Genomic DNA, 23,297 nt, shown 5'->3' with positions numbered 1-23,297 from the left:
AGTTATAGGAGTACCAGTCAGTGTTGAAGTTGCCCATTATGATGGTTTCTTGTGAGAACATTAAAGATATGCAATTAAGAATGTCCTTGACTATGTTGGGGTTACTGCCAGGAGTAATATAAGTAGCAATTACAGTTAGGTATTTGTTGCAGTTGATTTTGAGTTTGGTAAAAAAAATATCTCAGCATTGTTAAATTCAGGAATGCTTGGTTCTATGAGTTTCTAGTTTTAAATTGTGTTTATACATTATGGCTAATCCACCACCAGGTTTGTTTTTTTCTGTACCGTCTATGCATGTTGTAACCTGGAGGGAGAATTTCATTGTTATTAATTTCAGGTTTCAGACAGGTTTCAGTAAGTACTGCAATGTTGGGAGAGTATTGAGATAGGTAGGTTTGGAGATCATGTACCTTTGTTGATTATACTCCTAAGATTCAAGTTAAAAAGCAGGAGGTTAGAGCCCTTCAGGGGAGCTGGAATTCTAGTACCAGGTAGTGAAATAGTGGGGATGGTGGGTTATTGATGAACATTCTGGGACTAGGATTAGGGTGGATATCACCGCAGTGATGTAGTTGTGAAGTGAAGTATAAAAGAGATTTTGAGAGCTTGGTATATTTCAGAAATGTTTGAGATTTTGAGAAAAGTTGAGCATATAAATTTTGTAATGTTATGTAAAAAGAACTGTTAGAAGGATACGGCAATTCACAAACTACTGGCCCATCAGGGAGAAGAATATAGAGGCAAGAGACTGACAAGCACGTAACTGTGGGCAGGCTATTACAAAAATGGTCTAGTGAAAGAAAAGGCAGTAGAAGCTTAGACACTGAGTGCCAGGACCAGGCTGGGATACTGACGTGGGGAGTGATGCTGTGTCTGCAGTGGAAGGAGGCCACAAACATTCTACACACCTTCATAATTCTGCTTCCCTTTTTTGTGTTACTGCTTGAACCAGACAGGTTCATTTTGGCTTAAACTGGTCTGTGCAAGTGAAGTATGCGAAAACCATTTGGAGCTCAGGCCACTGGTTCATTCAGATAATATCCAAAGAGTTTATATAGCATGCCCCACTGTTACAGCCCTAGAATTATGTGCATGATAACCCAGAAGGTAAGAAATACCAAACACTATTGTGCTCAAAACATATCTTGTCCAAATGTTTACAGAGCTCTTTGTGGGAATTAAATAATGCTCAACTACTAAGCTACACTGCTATTTCGTCTTGGCAGCATAACATACACACAGGTTTACAGAATCACTAGACTTGGAGCTGATTTACTACTGAGAAGTCTAGCCAGTGGGAAAAAGTATATTAGCTCCCCGATCAAAGACAGCTTTACAACATACTCAAGAGGATGAATTTGCGAATACCCATAAAATCATCAAGTCTGGATTTAAAAGGAGCTAAGGTGCTGTGTTGTTTAATCTGTTGGGGAAGTCTGTCTCACTTGTAAGTAATTTATTATGTTAACTATCTATTATACTAGCAAGTCCTTTTTATGTGGTATGGAGACTAAAGAATTTGTGGTGCCATTAGTTTTATGGAGGTGAAGGAGATTCAGTAAAGCTAAGAAGAGATCCCCACACAGGAGCCATATGAGACAGCTTCTAGTCTGTCTGGCAACTTTCTTCGTTAGGACTCTATAGGTCTTTCAAGCTGGGTAAGGTGCTTGGAGAGGTACATGTTGAAGCTGCATTGTATTCAATGATGCGTATAATGAGGACTGTATAAAGAGGAAGCCGGACATCCCTGATTCGGGTGTCTCTACCCTTGGAGATTAATTGCACTACATAGAATGAGTTTCGAAATACGATTGGTACATGCTGGTTGAAGGATAGTTCATTATTAAAGAAAGTGCCCAGATCTACAATCTCCCTCACTTTTAAGGGTTGGGGTGTGCACTGTATGGTAGGAACTAGGGGGAGCACTTTTTCCAAACACAACTGTAGTACACCTTTCTGACATCAAGTCTAGGTCCATGGTTGTTACACCATGCACTGATCTTGTATAGCTGATGCTGTGGGGGACTTTACAAAATCATCCAGTTTGTTGTAATCAGCAAACTTTGTTAGTCATATAACATAGCCATATGACTTACACTTCCATATTAGAGAAGGAAATGCCAAAGAGGAGGGGGCCCAGCACTAAGGTCTGAGGAACACTGCTGGTGTTTTTCCAAAAAAAAAAAAAAAAAAAAAAAAAGATTAAGCTTTTAGAAAATCAAATTTGTTTGTGTCAGTTTTTTTATACATTTGCTAACTGGATGAGTGAACTTGTTGGCTGACCTTTTCCAGCCATGATCTGCTCCAAAGTGTGTTAAAGACAAGAAAATAACAAACATACAAATATCTAACTATATATGAATATTAGAACATTGCAGATATAAGTAATCAGGCAAAATACTGTAAGAGAAAACAAAAACGTTATCCCTCTATGCCAGACAGCCAAGCAGGTAAAGCACTGCTAGAAATACAACTTTAATGTACATGTCAACCTTCAAACATCATATTAGTACATTATGTAATGTTGATGGAACTCTTATTAAAACATAAAAAACTCTTATACTTTACTTTCACTTAAAATACAGCAGTTTAACTTTGCCCTGTAATTTGTAGCTGCCAGCAAAGTGTTCTTCTCATTTGATTCATTCTGTTTTTTGTTCATAGAGCCTAATTTTTGTGTTACTTTGATGTCTTGTATGCTCCACACCCCTCCTTATGTACCCCAGCTATGTACTATAATCACAGCATACCCTGTGGTTGGATTGATAAGCCAACACTGGTAAGAAAAAAGGGCATTTTCTTATAACTGGAAGTAATTTTAACCTTCAAGTCAGACCATGCTAACTTCAGATGTTCAGCGAATTTATATAATTATTAGACATCACACCACCAGATAAGCAGTATGGTAGGTAAAAACTCAGTCATAGATCTAAAAATATCTGGTGGGGGGGCTATGTGTAGAAATACAGTGCCTGACAATTTAATGGATAGTGGTATACTGAAAGTCATAATACTGAATGTACAACTCTGAAATGTCAGAATGTTGAACTCACAATATTTAGTGATAGCTTAATAACATACATGTTTTATGTATGCATCGGCACATAGCCCATCAAGCAATATCAATCACTCTCTTGGTAGTGAAACTCAGAAATGAGAACTAAAGTGGGTCCTCGGGGTGGGGGTGGGGGGCTACACCAACTCTCAACACACGTAGGGGAGTAGATAATTTGATTTCAACATTTTAGTGTTTTGACATTTCAATATTGTACATTCAGTATTACGACCTTCAGTATGCTGCTATTCAGTAAGTTGGTAGGGACCCAAAAATATACTCCAAGTAAGGTATATATAGTTTAATAAATGTGTGACCAAATCAGCCCCCACTTACTGTACACTTGAACCATGAGAAATGTCCCAGAAAGGAAAAACATACTTCTTTGTTAATACTTATTCCCAAATCTAACAATATGGAAAATATATTCTTGTCACACTGAGTCAACCACAACTTTACTTGCAGCAGAAATGCCATTATAATGTGAAATGGTTGCACTAAATTCCTACAAGGTTTAATTTATGCAATACATTTGAATTTCAAGAGCCTGCAGCTCAGTATGCAATCTGTAATGCAATTTATCTGAAATTCTACCACAAAAACTATAGAACATCAACAAAGGCCAACAAACTTTCACATAAATGCAGTCAAAAAGCTGCATGCACTAACATTTGATTGACTTAGGATAGGGGAAGTCCATGTACCATCTGTGCAAGACATCTATAGGCACCCATTTATCAGGGCATCCCAGAAAATGTGTGACTATACATAAAATGGTGTGTGTGCACTTGTGTTTGCGTGCATGTGAGCATACGTGAATGTATGTTTGTGAGTGTAGGCCTGTATATTTGTTTTACATGTATGTGTGTTTGTGTCTGTGTGTGAAGGAGCAATGCATTTATTTAGAGTTTAAAACCTGTTACATCTCTGGTGATATAAAGCTACTATCATACAAGTTAATTTAATGTGAGATTAATGTCAAACATTTCCGTTGCATACATCTGTGCACCACTTATGGAAACCAGCTGAAATGTATGCCTTTTCTCATCATGTACAATCAGTATATAGCTCAATAGGTACTGTAACTGAACACACAGGTATTAATAACAACTTCACCCGTGAACTCTTGATCTGTTTCTGCACTCATGAAAGTCAGAGGTCTCAATGTCCTGGTATGTAGGCCAAATGAAGCCCATGGCCCTCACAAGATGCTCCTGATGTGACCCACATAAGGATGATTTTTATTTGTGGTATGCATCTCTCCAATATTAAGGGTATTTGCAGTGACTATTACTTTGCTCTGCTTTGACTGTTGACATCTCTGATATTCGCCTTCTTTGGTTCAGTTGCAATGCAGTAGTATGTTCATCTTCCAGGAATGTGTCATCACTTGAGGGTCCAAGCACTTGCATCATGCAACTACATCTGGGACACAGAACTGAAATAGATTTAAATAAAATAGTTGTCTGTCTTTTTCATTCCATGTCTCATTAAAATAAAATTTAAAAGGAATTTAAAGTCAAAAGATAGAGGGCTACCTGACTGATCAGGAAGCCGATGTGAAATGAATATATACAGATGGCACTATGAAAATGAAGAAAACAGTTAGTTTTGACATTGGTAAGTAGACAACAGATGAAGTCCCACATATGAAATAAATCATGGAGAATGAATAAAATGTTACTAAGTCTTCAGGGGCGAATAGCCACATGCACATGGATCACTGACAGTATAGAGTGATAAGGAGAACGTCACGGTTAGTTGTCTGTCAGGTGCCAGAATCCGCTATGTCACACATGCACTCAAGTCTCTCAACAACAGGTCCTGTTATGACTCTGTCATAGTCCATGTTGACGTGAAGGACTTGAGACGTACCTCTGAGACATGACTGAGCTTGCTAATTACATGTCCCAGGCAGGTATGTCCCTAGCCTTAAGCAGCATTCTGCCGTCGCCCAGAATGATGCCACAATACAAACAGAAAATGACTGACTTTAACAATTGCCTTAGTTTCTGGTGTCATTCCATGGGGAAATAGTACCGGACAGTCTAGGAAGATATGCTTGACGGACCAAGATGCTTTGCCAGAGATAGCCTGCATCTGTCTCAGCTGGGCTTCAGGCTTCTGGCAAAGGCTACTGCCTCCCCCATAGTGCCTTTTTTAGGAAAAGTCCCGAAGTCGATAAAACCATTACAAAAATCTCAACAAAACGCAAATTAAAGGTCATGTTGCTAAACATTAGGAGTCTAAACATGAAACTGCACTAATTGCAAGCATTCTTAACCCTGGAAAATGCTGACATCTGTGCAGTCACAGAAACCTGGTTCAAAACTGCGGAGAGCACCCCAGCCTTACCTGGTTAATCATCCCATCATACATTCAGACCACAAACTGTGGGAAATAAAGCCAAAGGAAGTGGAGTTCCACTATTCATTAAAGACATATACACCTCCAGGCTGGTCAAACAGTACACTGCACAGGAGACACTCCAAGTGCAGTTAACCATTGACAAGACTCCTATTCAAATCATAGCTAGCTACTGGCCCCCAAATCTGAGTCAAGATGCCCAATCCGCCTACTGGGATCTGTTCAGATCTATCAAGATTCAACCCTTTACCCTGATCATGGGTGACTTTAACTTCACAAACATAGACTGGAAGAACTACTCATGCCAGAACACAAACGCCCAGAGATTCCTTGATTTTGTCAATGCAAATGCCTTGGAACAGCTAGTCAATACCACGACAAGGGATGATAATATCTTGGACTTGGTATTAACCAACATGAGTAACCACTGCAGCATCCCTATAGTATCATCCTCCATGGTAAGATGCGACCATAAAGCATTCACTTTCGAAGTCACCATCTCCCCCAACCCCCCATTAGCTAGGATCAGACATAAAAACTTCTCCAAAGCTGATTACAGCCTCCTGCAGGATGGTATAAACAGCTACATGGCCCCTCATCCTCTGTAGGAACTGGCAGCAATATCCAAAACTACAACAAAGCACTATATGAGCATTTATACAGATGCACGGAATCAGGAATACCTGACAGGACTAAATCATCCTTCACAAGGAAGAGTAAACCTGTCTGATGGACATCTGCAATAAACTCTATAACAAAAGGAAAAAAATGCTGTCCAAGACCAAGAAGGAGCAGGTGCCCAGTTGGAAGCAATGTCTCCTTAGCCTGAACAAGCAAATAAGAGCACTAGTGAAATCCTCCAAAGCAAACTTCGAGTCCAAATTAGCCACATCTACTAGAGATAATCATCAGGCCTTCTTCAAATATATCCGCAACTTCAAAGGAAGCACCCAGACCTGTTCAGAACTGGTGGTCAAGGACACCACATATAGAAAAGTCGTAGATATAGAAAACTTGTTGGCTGACAGATTCAGTGAAAACTTTACCCCTCTGTCCCCCTCATCAGTAAATCAGGACATCCCCAGTACCTACCCCATTCCCCTTACATCTATGTAACAGGTCATCACTGTTCTCTCAAAGGCAAAAAATACAGCCTCCATGAGACCCAATAACATCCCAGCTGCATCCTACTTGAACTCAGGCAGGAACTTGCAGCACCATTAGGCACCCTATTCAACCAAAGCCTGAGTACTGGCTTCATCCCAGCTGAGTGGAGGACAGCCACTGTCATCCCTTTACACAAATGTGGAGCATCCACCGATCTGGAAAATTATAGATCCATCAGCCTAACTAGCCTGATCTGCAAGGCCATGGAATGGATTATCATGAACCTCATTAACAAGGAAACTGGCAACCTCCAAACACTTGATCCCACACAGTTTGACTTCATCAAAGGGAGGTCATGTCTGCTAAATTTGGTCGACTTCTTTGAGACAGTCACAAAAGCCATGGACGAGGGGAAGGCAGTGCACACTGCCTACCTTGACCTGGCCAAAACCTTTGACGCTATTCCCCACTCCGGCATAATAGATAAACTCTCTCAACTAGGCATCAATCCATATGTTACCAGATGGGTAGCAAACTGGCACACTGATAGAACCCACGTAGTTAAAATAGGGGAAGCCACCTAAAGCAGTAGACCTGTAAGAAGCGACATAGCCCAGAGTTTGGTCTTGAGCCTCTGTTATTTGGGATATACTTTTCTGAAGTGCAGGCCAAAACCAGTGAGCTATGGCTGACCAAGTTTGCATATGACTGCAAGCTGGGTGTTGTCACTGATTCCCCTAATGATGTAGACATCCTCCAAGAGGGTCTCACTCAGACAAATGACTGGTGCCAGAAATATGGCCTCAAGCTGAATACCAAAAAATGCATCAAAATCCCGTTTGGGGAGAGTGACATCCCCATAAATTATCACATTAATAACGTCCTAAGCACTCAGTCGTGAGGAATTTGGGCACCCAGGTTGATAGCAACCTGACTTTTGACCACCATGTTGCTTCCTTTGTATGGAAAGCCTTCTACTTGGCCATCTCATAAGTAAGGGCATCTCATCCAGGGACAAGGTTTTCATAACATCCCTGTATTCTTCCCTTATAAGGCCCATTATTGAGTACAATGCCCCTTTCAGCATGTATTTTGCAAAGCACATGCAGCAGCTGGAGAGACCACAGAGTTTCCTTATCAGGAAAATCCAGGGCCTTAAACATCTACCATACACAGATAGGCTAAAAGCCCTATCCTTCTAGTCAGTTTCATACAGATTCCTCAGAGGCGACTTCTGTCTGGCATACAAGGTTATTATGGACCCCACCTTGATGGGACTGCTGCATATCCGCAAGTCAAGCTCCACTTGAGTAACCCACGTGCATGGCCTCAACCTGGTCTATGACATCAACAGAACTTGTTGGCAGGACAGATTTGTGTCCGAGAGACTCCCCCATCTTTGGAATAGACTCTATCTCCACATCAAGAAGAGTACCTCTTTACCCCTTTTTAAGCGCAACCTGGATAACTGGATGGGAAACAGAAAATATACCCCTGGGATTCCACCCATGTCCCTGCTGGACAGGGGCTTGGGTGCTGACTTGTCTAAACATGGGCTAAACTCTTGGCTAGGCTTATAAGGGCCTCAGGGCCAATAGCCTAGTAACCTCCTATGATCCTAAGTACTATTTGCCTGTTTTTATATAAAAAGAAAGTAGCAGCAGAGTAGCTGTGTGAAGAACAATAAAAGTAAAAATAAAGACAAAAAAAACTGCAAAAAAAAAAGGAGGAGACAGAAAATGTCAGCCTGTATGGCTGCAGAACTGGATGAACTCTTCCCAAGACTATGGCGAAGCAGTGCATTTTGTCAATGAGTCACTGAGAGTACCCTGTTTTGTGGTGTGGGGAAAGGATGAGATTGAATGGGTGCACGATGTTAAGACAAAGGACTAAGATGGAGTCACCAGAGCAGCAGCAGTAAAACAGACATGGTCCTTACTTAATGAGGGAGGCAGTCATATATTTAGTGACAAGCAGACAGTATCATAAGCAGAAGTTATAACAATGGAGGGGACCTAGAAAATGTACCTACAGCATACAGTTTAGGAAATTGTGCAAAAATCTTAGACTTCACAGTTTGTAGCACAGAGCGAGAGACCTGACTATAGTCTTGATGAATGGGTTGCAGTTTGTGGCTCCCAATGCTGAAAGAGATTAATGCAATGAGAGAGGAGTGAAGGGACTGTGCCCACTCACCTCTCTGGGGGGGGGGGGTACAGCTTGTGTCCAAGAATATACACTCTGCATGATTTGCCTGATGGAGACTAGAGAAACTTATAAGACATTCAGGGGGGGGGGGGGGCAGTGATATCTGTGTAGTTACACAACTGGTGAAAGTGAATGACAGTTCCATGCTATGCCCGCTGCATACTAACCCAATGAGTGCTATCTAGGCATGTGTGAAGAGTTAAGGCCTAGCTATAAAAAAAAATAATCCTCCACAAATAACAACACATTCCTAGTATTTGACTGCCTCTTGTTGAAGAAAATTACTGGGCCATAGGGCTGTTTTCCTGTGGGGAATGACTGACTCAAAAGTGTGGCCAGGTAGTTTCAGGGAGTCCTATTCCCATGAAATGAGTCTGGTGAAAGCTACTTTCAGCTAACAAAAATAACGTTTTTTGGCAAGAGATCAGCCTCCCTACACCCCTCCCCACTCCACAAACCTATATATTATATGTATGTACTATGTGGTCATACAATAGTAGGTAATAGGATTTCCTGAAATGTCCATCATCCAGCTGACACTCCAAGTGGTCATGGTGGTGGGCGGGCTAGATGATCAGTGTATGACAGGACAAATAAAGGAACAAAGTCAAAATTAAGACAGGATCATGGCCCAAAATAAAGTGCACAGTCTGTTTATAGGTATTATTACAATAAAACGTTTTTAGACTATATGACTTTGTATACTATGCATTTTTGAAGAATAAAACGTATAGTTTAATAAGTTCAATCTTCACTGCCTTACCACAAAATCATAAACTTCACAAGAGATGCAGTAAAAATTTCAAGCAAAATCTAAGACAGTTGTCGTTGCTGCAGCTGGAACATATGTGCAAGTTATCTAGGGGGTACAAAAGGATGAAAACAAACATTCTGATACAGATCAAGAGGAGCAAGGAGACATGGCTAAGTCGGTTATATGTCATGTGTTTTATAGGAAAATAACAGCTGTTCTTGGTCAGCCTGTTGCAAACAAATTCAGGAGTAAATAAAAAGAAATCTCTTCAATGAAATGGCAATTGAACCACAGAACTGATGGAACCTCTGCAGACAAAGATGGAAAGGAAAAATTTAATGTGACATGTCACAAATACATGAAAACTTTGAAAGGTTTTGCAACTGTTTAGTCACTTCATAGGTAGGTACTAGGCTGTTGGCCCTAGGGCCTATATAAGTCTAGCCAAAAAGGTACCCTGGCTTTCGCCACCCAAGAAAATTATTTTCCTGTTGCTATTTCTTCCATGGCATATTGTGCTTATGGCACTCTGACGCATTCCTCCATTAGTCAAACTATAGCTGTCCCAGTTCTTTATTAAATCTTTTGTAAAATTATACTTTTATTTACTTTTCCCCTACAAAAACATCAATTGAATTTCTTTCTTATTGACTTCAGTACATCAGCAGCTTGGGAATGCATCCATGGACTTTAAAGGATGCACTAATGCTCAAGCTGGGGGGTTGTCCATTAAGGCCTGTAGGATGCATCCTCACGTTATATCTACAGTAATGGTACTACAGCAGGATTAGGTGGATGAATTCTTAGTAAAAGCATTTCAAAGCAAATTATTCAGAAATAAATTTGAAATGTTTGGGGAGGGGGGAATTCATCATGGCACTTAAACTATCACATGCTGTGATGCATGCAAGAACGTCAGTTACACATCTTACATGAGGTCTAATCTATCTGGAGAAAAAACAGACAATATGCTCCCCAAGTGGCCTTAATTCTATGTTTTAACTAAAAAAAGACTTACTGACAAATGAGTTGGAGTTATGAAGTCTGCTGTTAAATACCTTGTTTAGAGGGCCACATAAGGTCACAGTTTATACCTCATTATAAGTTTTAACATAAATGGTAAATCTATGCAACATGTTTCTGTTTGCTGTACCAAAGAAATGACAGACAAAAACGTGGAAGGACTGCAATGCATTACACCTACTTTCTAGTCTTGTATGTCCAACTTACAATTCTCCACAATAAGTAAAGTGTACAGAACCCTCAACTTTGCTTCAGACAGGATTCTGTCAACTGGTATAAACAAGACTATTGCACATGCATCAAAACACACAACTAAGAATGGACACTTTTCTTAGTGCATATTACTATAGCAGTCATACCAGTGATTCAACAGCTATACAATGTAGAATGCTCTATCCATTTTATTTCTCTTACAAACAGCCAACTTTCTAGCAAAGACAGATACAGACTCTGAAAACCTAATGCTTGCACTCTAATCTGCCACTCAAAATAGATTCCTCTGGCACCGTAGGCACAGGATATATAAAGAAATAAAGGTACACTGACATCACCAAAACAAAATGCTCACACTTATGTACTGTAAATCATTTCACTGATGGAAAGCTTCACCATGTGTGATGGTGATCATATGGCAGCCGAGATCATATGGCGGCCTACCTCTACTGTAAATGGAATCCAGCTAACAAAGGACAAAATGCTGTCTCCTTTCTCCGTAAAAATGATAATAGCAACTTGGGTTCAGTGCTGCTGGATGTAATTACAAATGCTGCCTCTTCCCAGACCAAAATAAAGACACCTCATAACAGGCAGCTGAAAAAGAGAGAAAATCATGGATAGCACTAAACCTAAGATGGTATTCCATTCTGTCACAACCTCTACATGAAAAAGCAGGTTCTTTCTCTGCTACACAAAAAGGACAGATATTCTGACAACTCTACAGGAAGTATAACTTGGTGGAAACAGCAACAGGCAGAGCTCAGTGCAGAGGCAAAGGCATTGAACAGGTGAGATAAAATTCCACTCTAAAATAGATAACTGTCAAAGAGCACAAGCAGTACATATAGGAAGCATCCTACCTTAGATTTTCCAGCCATCTTTTTTTTGAAAAAACTCAGAGTGCGTTCCAGGGCACTTTCTTTCTTGTCTTCCCACTCCAGGTCTTCAGAACTTCCAACATTTAGTAAGCTTTGACTGGGGAGGAAATGGATTGTGTTAAAGCACAGAATATGAATGCCCTGTGACAGCATTTATATATTCTGATCCCTATATACAAAAATGCATACTGGTTGAAGGGCACAGCTTATTTCACCTACCCTTGATTTACAGCTGGCACCCTGCAGTTGCCCTATCCATTCGCTCACACACTCCTCACCTGCCCCACCTGATGACATGTACTTAGTTGCAGTCTAGCACCCACTCCACCTCTCCACTCACTGCATCATCATCCCTATTTGTCACGTTCAGCTTATTGTGTGCTCCCATGATTGACAGCTGTTGCACTGTCTGACGTCCTTTAGCTTTCCTCCTCGGTTCCTTCCCCTTACAGTCCCTTTTCCTGATTACATTGACGAAAGTCATATCGCCCTTTTCTCCTTGCCTACAGTGTATGCAGTCCAGCCCCCTAACTTCTCTTCATAGGACAGCGAAAGCCCCTCCATTCTTATAACTGTTTAATCCTCTACACCAACTGTCAGGCAGATTACGACCAGCTCAGACTGGATCTGACCCTGCTACTGAAGTTGATGTTACTTTCCTTTGTACCCCTTTCCATGTCCATGTCCCTGCAGTCTCTAGAAATACACAGAGGACTCCAGATTAGGCCTTAACAGTATCCTGTATGGTGCAAAAATGAACTTCTTGTCCAAGGAGTATATTCCCCTTAGTTTGCCCTCAAGCACCCTGTTTGCTTTAGTTGCAGTCATTCCATTCTGCATTTGATTGCTCAGTGCTACTCAACACAGTTCCCAGTTTCTTTTCTTAATCTGCTTGCATGAGTTCAGTTCTTCCAAGTCAGTATTTTGTCGATATGTTTCTATAGCCCACAAGCAGCATTTTACTATTGTTAACATAGAATCTTAAATTATACCGCTCTGTTAGAACTAGCCTGTTTTTTAGCTTTAGCACTCAAATCTGTTTCTTTGAGCTCAGCACTTGTTCAGAACTCATTGTAAGTACTAAATAAGCCACAAATTACTAAAACACTCAACTTTCCTCACTTATCTAGAGGAAAACAGTTTTTAGTACTTAATAAATAAGCACCTATCCAGGCATGTCTAAGGGTCAGCTCCCGGTGTTTTCTCCTGTCTACCTGATGAATCTGGGCATCTTGGGACAATGTAGCAATTGCCCCATGTATACAGACAACCCTCTCCTCCTACCACCCAACACTGCAACCTGTGAGAGATGCACTTATATAGCCAAACTGGAAGCAAAGCTCTCTTCACCCAAGACTGGACTAGACAGTCAAGAGGAGACGGTAAACACTTGCACCGCACCACACTCATCACATAGTCCCTCAAAACCTACACCATCAAAACACACACATAGAAACACGAAACACACACCTACATTCGTAGAGGTTTTCAATATAAATCTGCTCAAGCAACAGAGACCTCCAATGCAGAAACGCAAGCAACCTCACCCCCCCAACACAACCCAAACGATACATAGCCCACAAACTCAGTGTGCCACTCAACCATAGCCCATAAGGCATAACAACGTACCCAACACTCTAGTCATAGGTGACTCTATAGTCAGGTGCACTGATGTTTCACTCACAAGGCTAAACAAGGAGAAAGTTACTGTTCGCTGCCTGTCGAGTGCCAGGATCCGCCACATAAAGCACGCACTCAGGTCACTCCACAACAAGTACAAATATGAATCTGTCATTGTCCATGTTGGTGTGAATGACCTGAGACACACCTCCCTGGACTACATGAAAAGACACATGGAGGAGATCTCCGATCTTGTAGCCCAGGCATATATGACCCTAGCCCGGAGTAGCATCCTGCCATCACCCAGAATGATACCACAGTACAAGGACAAAATGATTGACTTCAACAATTGGCTAAGCTTCTGGTGTCATTCTAAGGGGATCCAGTATCTGTCTGCCTGAGATGACATGATTGACAGACCATGATGCTTTGCTGGAGATGGCCTGCACCTGTCGACCTTGGGATTCTGGATACTGGCTAAGGCTGATGCTACCCCTATAGTGCCTTTTTTAGGCAAGATTCAAATTACAAATTCACCACCTTAACAGGTACAAGCAAGCAAAATCTGAGGGTAATGCTACAAAATGCTAGAAGCCTAAACCTCAAAATGCATTCACTCGAGGCACTCCTTAAAATGGAGAACATCAACATCTGTGCAGTGACAGACCTGGTTCAAGGCTCCAGGGAGCACCCCTGCATTACCAGGCTATTATTCATACCACACCTTTCGGCCACCTAACCTGGTCCGAAACACTAAAGGCAGAGGCGTGTCCATATTCATTAAGGATATCCACACCTCCAGGCTAGTTGCTCAGCATAATGCATCCCAGATTATCCAAGTGCAGCTAACTCTGGGCAAGACTGCAATCCACATTGTAACTTGCTACAGATCCCCCACCATGCCCCAGGATTCCCACTCCTCATTTCTCGATACACTGGAAAATATTAGGGTACAACAACACTCTAATAATGGGCAATTTCAACTACCCCACCATTAACTGGGAAAACTACTCATGTACCAACTCTTCTGATCGACGTTTTCTGGAATTCATAAATTCCAATGCCTTGGATCAGCTTATCCACACCCCCACTAGGGGCAGCAATATCCTAGACCTGGCCATTACCAACATAGGCGACCGGTGTTCCACACCAGAGGTCAATTCCTTGTTGGTCAGATCCAACCACAAGCTAATCACCCTAGACATCCCCATCCCACTCCCACCCTCCATTAGGGAAACCACCGTAAAAAATTTCTCCAAAGCCAACTTCACACTTCTTATGACAGAAGTGGCAAACTTCACAACACCCATGTAAACAGACAATAGAGGTACGACTGCTGAATCCTACACAAATGCACTTTATAAGCACTTACATGAGTGCATAGATCGTGCTATCCCTAACAGAACCAAGATGCTATCCTCCAAAAAAGGAAGCCAAGCTGGTGGCCCCCTGCCATAAACAAACTCTACAACAGAAGAAACTGTTGCAAAAAAAAAAAAAAAGAGTAAAATTCCATGATTGGAGGACCTCCCTGGTCAACCTCAGTAAGAAGCTGAGATCCCTCATAAAATCCTCCAAAGCTAGTTACGAAAACAAAATCACCAATGATTCTAAAGACAACCACAAAGCATTCTATAGCTATGTCAAGAATCTCAATGACAACACTCAGATCTGCTCTGAGTTACAGCACAATGGCACTAAATATACAGAACCAACTGATATTGCCAACATCCTGGCAGATAGGTCCAGTGCTAACATTACCCCCCTCTCACCCGCTAAAGAGCCCATCTCTATACCAGAAGAATGCAAAGTTCCTGTAATCACAGCTGCACAGGTAAAAACTACACTCTCCAAAGACAAGAACACAGCATCCATGGGAACTGACAACATTCCAGGCTGCGTTCTACATGAACTGCAGAATGAACTGGCACCCTACCTAAGCACCATGCTCAATCATAGCCTCACCTCAGGTTTTGTGCCCACTGAATGGCGCACAGTGACGGTTATCCCACTCCACAAAGGGGAGCCACTACGGACCCCAGGAACTACCACCCCATTAGCCTAACGAGCCTGGTCTGCAAAGCCATGGAATGTATCATCATGGATCTTATACACAAAGACATTGGTAATCTCCAAACTCTGGACCCCACCCAGTTCGGGTTTGTAAAAGGTAGATCATGTCTCCTAAACCTGATAGACTTCTTTGAAGCAGCCACCAAAGCCGTAGATGAGGGTAAGGTGGTTCACACAGCCTATCTAGATCTCACCAAGGCTTTTGACACCATCCCCCACTCTGAAATTATAGATAAACTCACTAAACTAGGTATAAATCCCTATGTCACAAAATGGGTTGCCAACTGGCTCACTGACAGAACCCACACTGTGAAAGTAGCAGACTCCAAATCCGACTTCAGACCAGTGACAAGTGGAGTACCACAGGGTTTAGTCCTGGGTCCCCTCCTGTTTGCTATCTACTTTTCTGAGGCTAACACAGAAGATCTTTGGCTAACAAAGTTAACAGATGACTGCAAACTAGGAGCCATAATTGAAACTCCTAACGATGTGGACATCCTACAAAAGGGCCTCACGGAGACAGATGCCTGGTGTCAAAACGATGGTCTCAAGCTCAATGCCAAAAAGTGCATTTCATCCCCTTTGGCAAAAACTCTGTACCCATGAGCTACCAGATAGGTGGTAGCCTACTTAACACCAAAAGTGTGATAAGAGACTTTGGGACACAGGTGGACAGTAGTCTCTCCTTTGATAATCACATCGCCACAGTAGTCAGGAAATCCTTCTACATGGCACACCTCATCACAAAAGGTTTCTCATCCAGGAAAAAAGAGGTCATTGTTCCCCTCTACTCATCAGTCATCAGACCCAATTATAGAGTACAACGCCCCTTTTGGTATGTACCTCACAAGACATCTACAACAACTGGAAAGGCCACAGAAATACCTCACAAAGAGGATTACCATCCTCAAACAGATGTCCTATGCAGACAGTCTCAAAAAACTCCAACTTTACTCCATCGCACATCATCTCCTCAGAGGCGATCTCTGCCTAACATACAAAGCTATGTCAAACCCAGAGCTGTTGGACATCCTCCACTTAAAGAAATCCCAATCCCTCCGATCTACATGCCAAACCTTGTCACTTCAATAAATAGAACATGCTGGAGGGATAGATTCCTGTCCCAGAGACTTCCCATACTCTGGAACAAACTACCAATCTATATCAAATAAAGCTCTTCATTAGCACTCTTCAAAATAAATCTTGATGATTGGATGGGAAATAGGAAATTCACCCCGGGATCACCTCTGTGGCTCTACTCGACAGGGGCACAGGAAAATAATTTTCTTGAGTGGCGAAAGCCAGGGTACCTTTTTGGCTAGGCTTATATAGGCCCTAGGGCTAATAACCTAGTACCTACCTATGAACCTATGTGTCATTTTCTCTACTTCCTTCCCCAGACTCTTCTTACCATCTTCTACTCTGGTCCCTACATTGACTTGCCCTCAGTGAACACACTGAAGAGGAACTGTGTTAGCACTGCCCTTGCAGCATACTACCTGGCATTCACCTTTCCCCATATAAGTTATGCCTACCCTTGGCCTGTCTTTGGAACGCCCCTATCCTGCCTGACCTAACCCTGTGCTGTGCCTATGTCTGATCTAGCTGGCCATTTACTTTTTCTCACTTTTTATATGCCCTCCATGCTCTACACAAACCACTGCTAGGCATCCAACTAATCCACAGTTCCAGCATCAGCACTTCTGGGGATCCTTTATTGCCCCTATTTCTAGTCATGGATTTGACCTTTAACCACATAGATCTCCAATTTCTTTGGCTGTCTGCCTTGTTGCACAATATTGTATTGAGCCTAGGGAGTGTGGATCCTAATGGATACAGACAGCCATCATTCTTTCAGTGACTGGTCACATTCCCTAGGTTAGGGAGTAACATGCACTGTGGCAACAATACACTCAGTGTTTGCATCTGCCCACCCAGCACTGGATGTCATGCATCCCCCCTTGCCTGGCAGACATCTGTTTCCATTAGAGGTCATGCAGGCAGTGATCTGTCTCTAAGTTTAAATCCCAAAAGTCCATATACTATAAAAAATGATAATCATACTATGAAATGCATTTTGTTAACATACAAAAGCAGAAAACTCAAAGCATCCCAGCAGAGCTTTCTAAGAGATAAAAGCATAAGAAGCTAACTATTTAAAAATAAGAAAAAAAAAAAACACACAAAAACTTATTTAAACAGTATATTAATTAAAAGCATCTAATCATATCAGAAATTCAGTTAACTACACATTTGCAAATAATTTCAGTATTAAGACAGTATAGTTGTGTAGGTACTTATTATAAATGTAGATGCTCGAGAGTATTTACTGTTGCAAAAATAACTCTTGGGATTTCCTGCCTTTGAAGCCTGAAGTCTGCCTCAGTACGACAGGCCAAGTCTTTTGACATCAGAACATTACTTTATAAAGGGTTATCAGACAGTGCCATTTCCTCGAGTTTTTCTTGCCCTCTGACTGGAGTCCCATTCTCTCCAGGGAACCCAGGAACATAATCTGCCAGGATCTATCCCCAGGCTAAGCACAGATAATGATAAGAATGGGAACCTAATTTGGGATGGGCGAAGGGTCCTAACAGTAGGGAAGGGGTCTATCCACCCCAACCCTGGAAGTCCAGGAGGAGAAATGAGGGGCAGGTGGGAGGGAATAGGTACTGCAACAGTGAAGACTCATGCAACTGTACTATGTTCATCATGCTTCACTGTTGTAGTAATAGCTCTGGGAATCTTTTCCAAGAGTAATCATAAGATGGGTGCTAGTTAGATGAAAGGGCAGGGGAGATGAGCTCCTGCTGGATTGCTGAGGTAAACCTTTCACTGGCTGTAGAGGCAGCAGCCAGGTTGTAGTGTATGGAAAAGGAATGGACAGAGGGCCATGTGTTTGTCTTCGGGATGGAATGAGTTTGCACTCCTCTTAAGGTAGGCAATAGTGGCTGCAATAGTTTGTAGCAGATGGCAATGCAATTGGAAAACCACTTAGAAATGGTTTGTTTATTAACTAGTCTACATTCCTTGTTGTTAGCAAAGACCAGAAATAACTGATCAGATTTTCTAAGTTGTCAATACATATCCAAAGCATGCATGGTTCTTTCCCCTTCATTCAGAGTATACGAAAAGAAGACAGACAGGATGGATCAATGTTCAGGTATTGTAGATACTACTTTTGGCACAAAGAAGGGTTTGTATGCAAAAAAACTTTATCCTTATGGAAAATGAGGAAGGCTCCTTTCACATAAGGGCTTGTAAATCATATTCAGTGGGCAGGGGTGAGAGCCAACAGGAGGCAGTCTTCTAAGTAGTGAGTTTGAGATCAGCGGAAGCATCAGGTTCAAAAGTAGGCAATCTTACTTTTCATAAGACAAAGCTTAGATCCCAAGAAGAGCAGCAGCCTTTCCTGGGGTCTCACATGAATGACACCCTTAAGAAATGTCATGGTACAATGAGAAAATATCAGTAGGTGAATAGGCAGGCAGGCTGAGATAGCAGACTCGGGTGCCTTTATGGAAGCATAAGAGAGAGGCCGGAGCTGTAGATGTCTGTTGATAGCTCAGGACTTGGAGGAATCTGTTTTGCAATGGCTGCTGCACCCTGACCATGCACTAGTGCAAGAACCTTACCGTTTAGAAATGTAACTTCTCATACTTGGTCTCCTGGCTTCTTTCAGAATTTGTAGAGCATCCTTGACAAAAGCTGTCTGAAAGGTGTACGTATCATGCCATCCACTTTGCCAGCTTCAGTGTGTTGGTGGTGGTGGGGGGGTATACATTAGGCTCTTTGTTCTGAGTTAGTTGGTCCACTTCCAGGGACAGCACCCATGAATTCTCTATGGTCATACTGTGGAGAATGGAGAATCAGTGTTATTTGGGCTAAAAGGGTGCTATTAGGATCACATCTAGTTCAACCTCCATGACTTGAAGTAATCTGTGGATGAGGGGGGCAGGAAAGGAAAGGAACAAAGAATTAGACCTGTCCAGGGGAAGGAGAAGGCATCTGTACTGAAGGCTCTTTTAATTAAAGCCCTGAGCAAAACCTTTTGACTTGCCTGTTCTCTTATGAGGCAAAAGGTATACTTTGGGTACATCCAATTTGTGTGTCAGCTGGAGAAAGATCTTCCTCTGAGCATCCATTCAGGAGGATCTACTTTTGACCTGCTAAGTGAGTTTCCCAGGCTGTTTTCTGCTTCTGGAACATACAGGAGGTTCAGTCCCATCTCCTGTGTCATATCCCAGAGCTGCATAGTTATTTGACACATGAGGTAGGAGTGACTGCCTCCCTGTTTGTTGATGTACAACATCACTGTGGTACTGTCTGTTGTCACCAGCAGAGTTCAAAATGTCAGTTTTGCACAGAAGGCCACTAGTGCTCTCAACTGCCATTATCTCCTTTATATTGAAGTGTTTTGTCCTGAAACAGCTGTCTCGGGTGTTCTGTACTGTTATGTCTCCTGAGTGGGCACTCCAGGCTAGGTCCAAAATGACAATTGTATCCTAAAGGGTGCTTTGGGGTTTTGCTGAAAGGCTTGAATCCACCAGAGAAACTAATTACTGGTGCAAGGAAGGGGTGAATTTGTGTTTGAAGGACTGTTGATATTGGCACCAGGTGTTCTTTGGATTGCATTGTATTTTATGTAACCTGGCTATGATCATGAGAATGCAGGAGACCATAAACCCTAGGATAGTGTGAAATTCCTTGGTGGGCATCAGAGTCTTTTCCATGGGTCGACTTCCTTAAGACCATATGATTGAAACTAAGAAAAATCAAACTTCAGAACATTGAACTGTCTTTTCCTCTGGAAGCCAGTATTTTTTGGGATCAGTGTTTGCCCTCTCCCCAGTGTGGAAGGATCTCAGAGTTCGTATATATAATAGGCAAAGGGTGTGGGGTGCAGGAGGGCTTGTCTCGCCTGCAAAAACAAACTATTTTCATGATGCCGGTTTCTAGAGGAGAAGCCAGTTCAATGTTCCCAGATTCGAACTTCCTGGTTTTGATGATATGGTCTTTCAATCATATGAAATAGAACCCCTTTTCCATGACAGAGTGGAAGTACTATATTAGGACTTGGAGTTTGTCCAGAGAAGGATATGCTTTTTAACCCTTGCGTCCAACTCTGCCCTCAGGGATGTCACTCTAGTGGAAGGCTTGAGACTGGATTTCTGAAGATTAAGAATAAATCCCAGAATTGTAAAACAGCTGGACCACAACATGAACCACTGGTTGCCACAATCAATTGCAATCAGTGGTCAGAGAAGGCACTAATGTCAACAGACAACAGGCTGAAGACTTGGAAGTTAACTAGACTGAAAGCACAACAGTTCAGAGCATTAATCAGGTCTCTAGCACCTCAGGAAGAAGATTAACCAGGTGGAATTGAAGAAGAATGACAGCACCTCAAAACAACATGTGTGACAAGTACAGAACAGATATAAGGCCGAGCCAGAAATGCAAGTAAGATACAAAAGGAAAGCTAGTGGTGGAATGCAAAAGTGTAGGAAGTAATCAAAAGGAAGAAGGAGTACAGAAAAAAGTGGGAGACAGAAAAGATGGACCAGGCTAGGAAGGAATACTAGTTGGTTAACAAAAAGACTAAGAGAGGAGTTAAATAGCAAAGAACAAGGCATCAGAGGCACTCTACAAACATCTGGAAAGAGACTCAGTAAATGGCACAAAAACTTTCGGACTGCAATGCAAAGACAGAAAGATAAAGAAGATAGTCAGGCATCTTTCATAAGGGTATGCCAGCAACAAGCTGTTCACCAGTCCACAGGACATCAAAAGCATATGGAAGGAGTACTTCCACCAGCTTCTGAGTGAAGAAAACCCCACAGAAGCTGTACTGCTCAGAAACAGCCTTTTATCACATGAGGTGGATCCCAACCTAGAAGACTTAAGGACAGCACTAAGGAAAATGAAGTTGGGGCAGTAGGCTTAGATGAAGTCACAGCAGATATGATAAAGATGTTGGGTGGGATGGGGAGAAATGGCTCCTGAGGGCACTCACAGCATATGGTGAGAAATGCATATCCCAGATGACTGGAGAGCAACCATACTAGTGCCACTGTTCAAGAACAAAGGGGACATTCACAACTGTGGGCAGTATACAGGTATCAAACTCCTATCTCACTGCATGAAAGCTTTGGAGAGGGTGATTGACAAGCAAATACATAGAATAGTAGAAGAGCTCTGGAGAGGGTGATTGACAAACAAATACACAGAATAGTAGAAAGTAAGATGGAAGATGACAGTTCATATTCAGATCATGATACAGCACAACTGACCCAATGCTTGTAGTGAGACAGATGGTTGAAAGAAGAAGCTACAGATGAGGAAAGACTCTAACTTGGCATTCTTGGACTTGGATAAAGCATATGACAAGGTCTCAAGAAAGCTAATTTGTGCAGTCCTGCTGTTGTTCGAAGTCCAGAAACATTGGTAGAATTTGTGAAGGCTATATACAACGACCCAGTGTCTCAAGTATTTGGTGAGTATCCGGTCTCACAGAGGGGTTCCCAGTGGGAGTGGGTGTGCATCAGGGTTCAGCACTGAGCTCACTGCTGTTCATAGTGGTGATGGACTACATTAGCAAATAGGTTAGAGGGGGACAGGTCAACAAAGTTGCTGTATGTAGATGATGTGACATTACAGACTCCGAGCAAGAACTTCAGCAAGCTCAGAGGAATGGAATGCAAAACTGAAGATATGAAGGATGAAACTGAATACAGATAAGATAGTTGTAATAGCACCAAATAGGAGAAGTCAAAAGAAGCTGAAAATTGAGATAGAAGGGAAGATAGTGAGACAGGTTAACAGCTTCAAGTTTCTGAGAGGGATGGTTGAGGAGAAGGGAAGTCTGAATGAGGAGGTAAAAACTATAACCAGAGGGGCTGCAGCCAACTGGTACAGAGTGGCAGGGGTATTTCATGACAGAAGAATGCCAAAGCAGCTGAAAAGTAAGGTGTACAAAACGTTGTGTGACCAGCACTACTGTATGGTACAGAATCATGGACAATAAAGGCAGAGCAGTTGAGTAAGCTAGAGGTGATGGCAATGAAGTGCCTGAGATGGGTGGTAGGATGTACACTGTGGTACACATGAAGAAATGAGGACATCAGAATAGAATACAAAGTAGCCCTAGTTACAGAAATGGTCAAAGAACAGATTACAGTGGTTTGGACACCTGTGCAGAAAAGCAGAAGACAATCTGGTGAACATTATTTGGGACAGACAGAAAGAAGGCAAGAGGAAACAAAGGCATCCAGCCAAGAGGTGGATGGATCATGTGAGAGAAGACCTGTGATAGTCAGACATGAGTGTTGAAGACGGTAGGAGAGTGGCATTGAATACAGAGAGATGGTGACAGTTGACACGATACTCTGACCCCTTTTAGAAAATGCAAAAAAGGTGGTTGATGGTGATGAGGTTAAGTACTATGCTAGCAGCCTTTGTGGGAAATTTTAAGCCTGGTCAACTTCCTTTTCAAAGATAAGAATGGGGAGGAATGAGGTTTAAAAGAAGGCAGGATTTGAATGAACCATGTAATGTTTGATGGGCAATGATTGGGTAGAGTATAAGTGATGCATAATGTTTGCAACTAAAATTAGGTAAATATGGTTTGTGATGTATAATGCTTGCAACTAAGATTATGTCAATATGTTTTGTTTTTATTTATATAAATTTATGATTGCCTATGTCATAAGTGATAACTTAATAAAGATTTTTCTTGAATAAAAAAAAATCAAACTCTGCACCTTATGTCTGTGAGGTAAGCACCATAACCATTATAACAACCCCAAACCTTAAAAGTGAAAATCAAACCCTGCACTTTAGGACTGTGAGGTAAACACTTTAACCAACCCCCCATTTCACTGCAGAAAGTAACATTTCTTGCAGGTATCTGGTATTCCATATTCCTCCTGTACCAAAATCCTAAGCAGAGTACAAAAAGGACAAGTTATGTTGTGTGTAGAACAGATCCAAAGTC

At 41.9% G+C, this 23,297-nt stretch overlaps 1 protein-coding gene across 1 annotated transcript in view; it reads right to left on the bottom strand.

Annotated features, from left to right (window-relative positions):
- Positions 1 to 217: 217 nt before the first annotated feature.
- LOC122808789 (A-kinase anchor protein 13-like) overlaps positions 218 to 23,297 on the bottom strand; it is a 1,176,608-nt gene continuing 1,153,528 nt past the window's right edge. Inside the window, exons 6-7 of the mRNA XM_044079825.1 lie at positions 11,591 to 11,705; positions 218 to 4,493 (exon numbers count right to left, since the gene is read on the bottom strand). Coding sequence (XP_043935760.1) covers positions 4,467 to 4,493; positions 11,591 to 11,705 — 142 coding nt within the window. The 3' untranslated portion in view covers positions 218 to 4,466. The remainder of the gene's footprint in view (positions 4,494 to 11,590; positions 11,706 to 23,297) is intronic.

This window comes from Protopterus annectens, chromosome 8.part0, assembly GCF_019279795.1.
Source record: "Protopterus annectens isolate FY-2018-M chromosome 8.part0, PAN1.0, whole genome shotgun sequence".
Taxonomy (NCBI): Eukaryota; Metazoa; Chordata; order Ceratodontiformes; family Protopteridae; genus Protopterus; species Protopterus annectens.
Note: the sequence above shows the minus strand (reverse complement) of the source record. Positions and strands in the feature narration are given on the sequence as shown.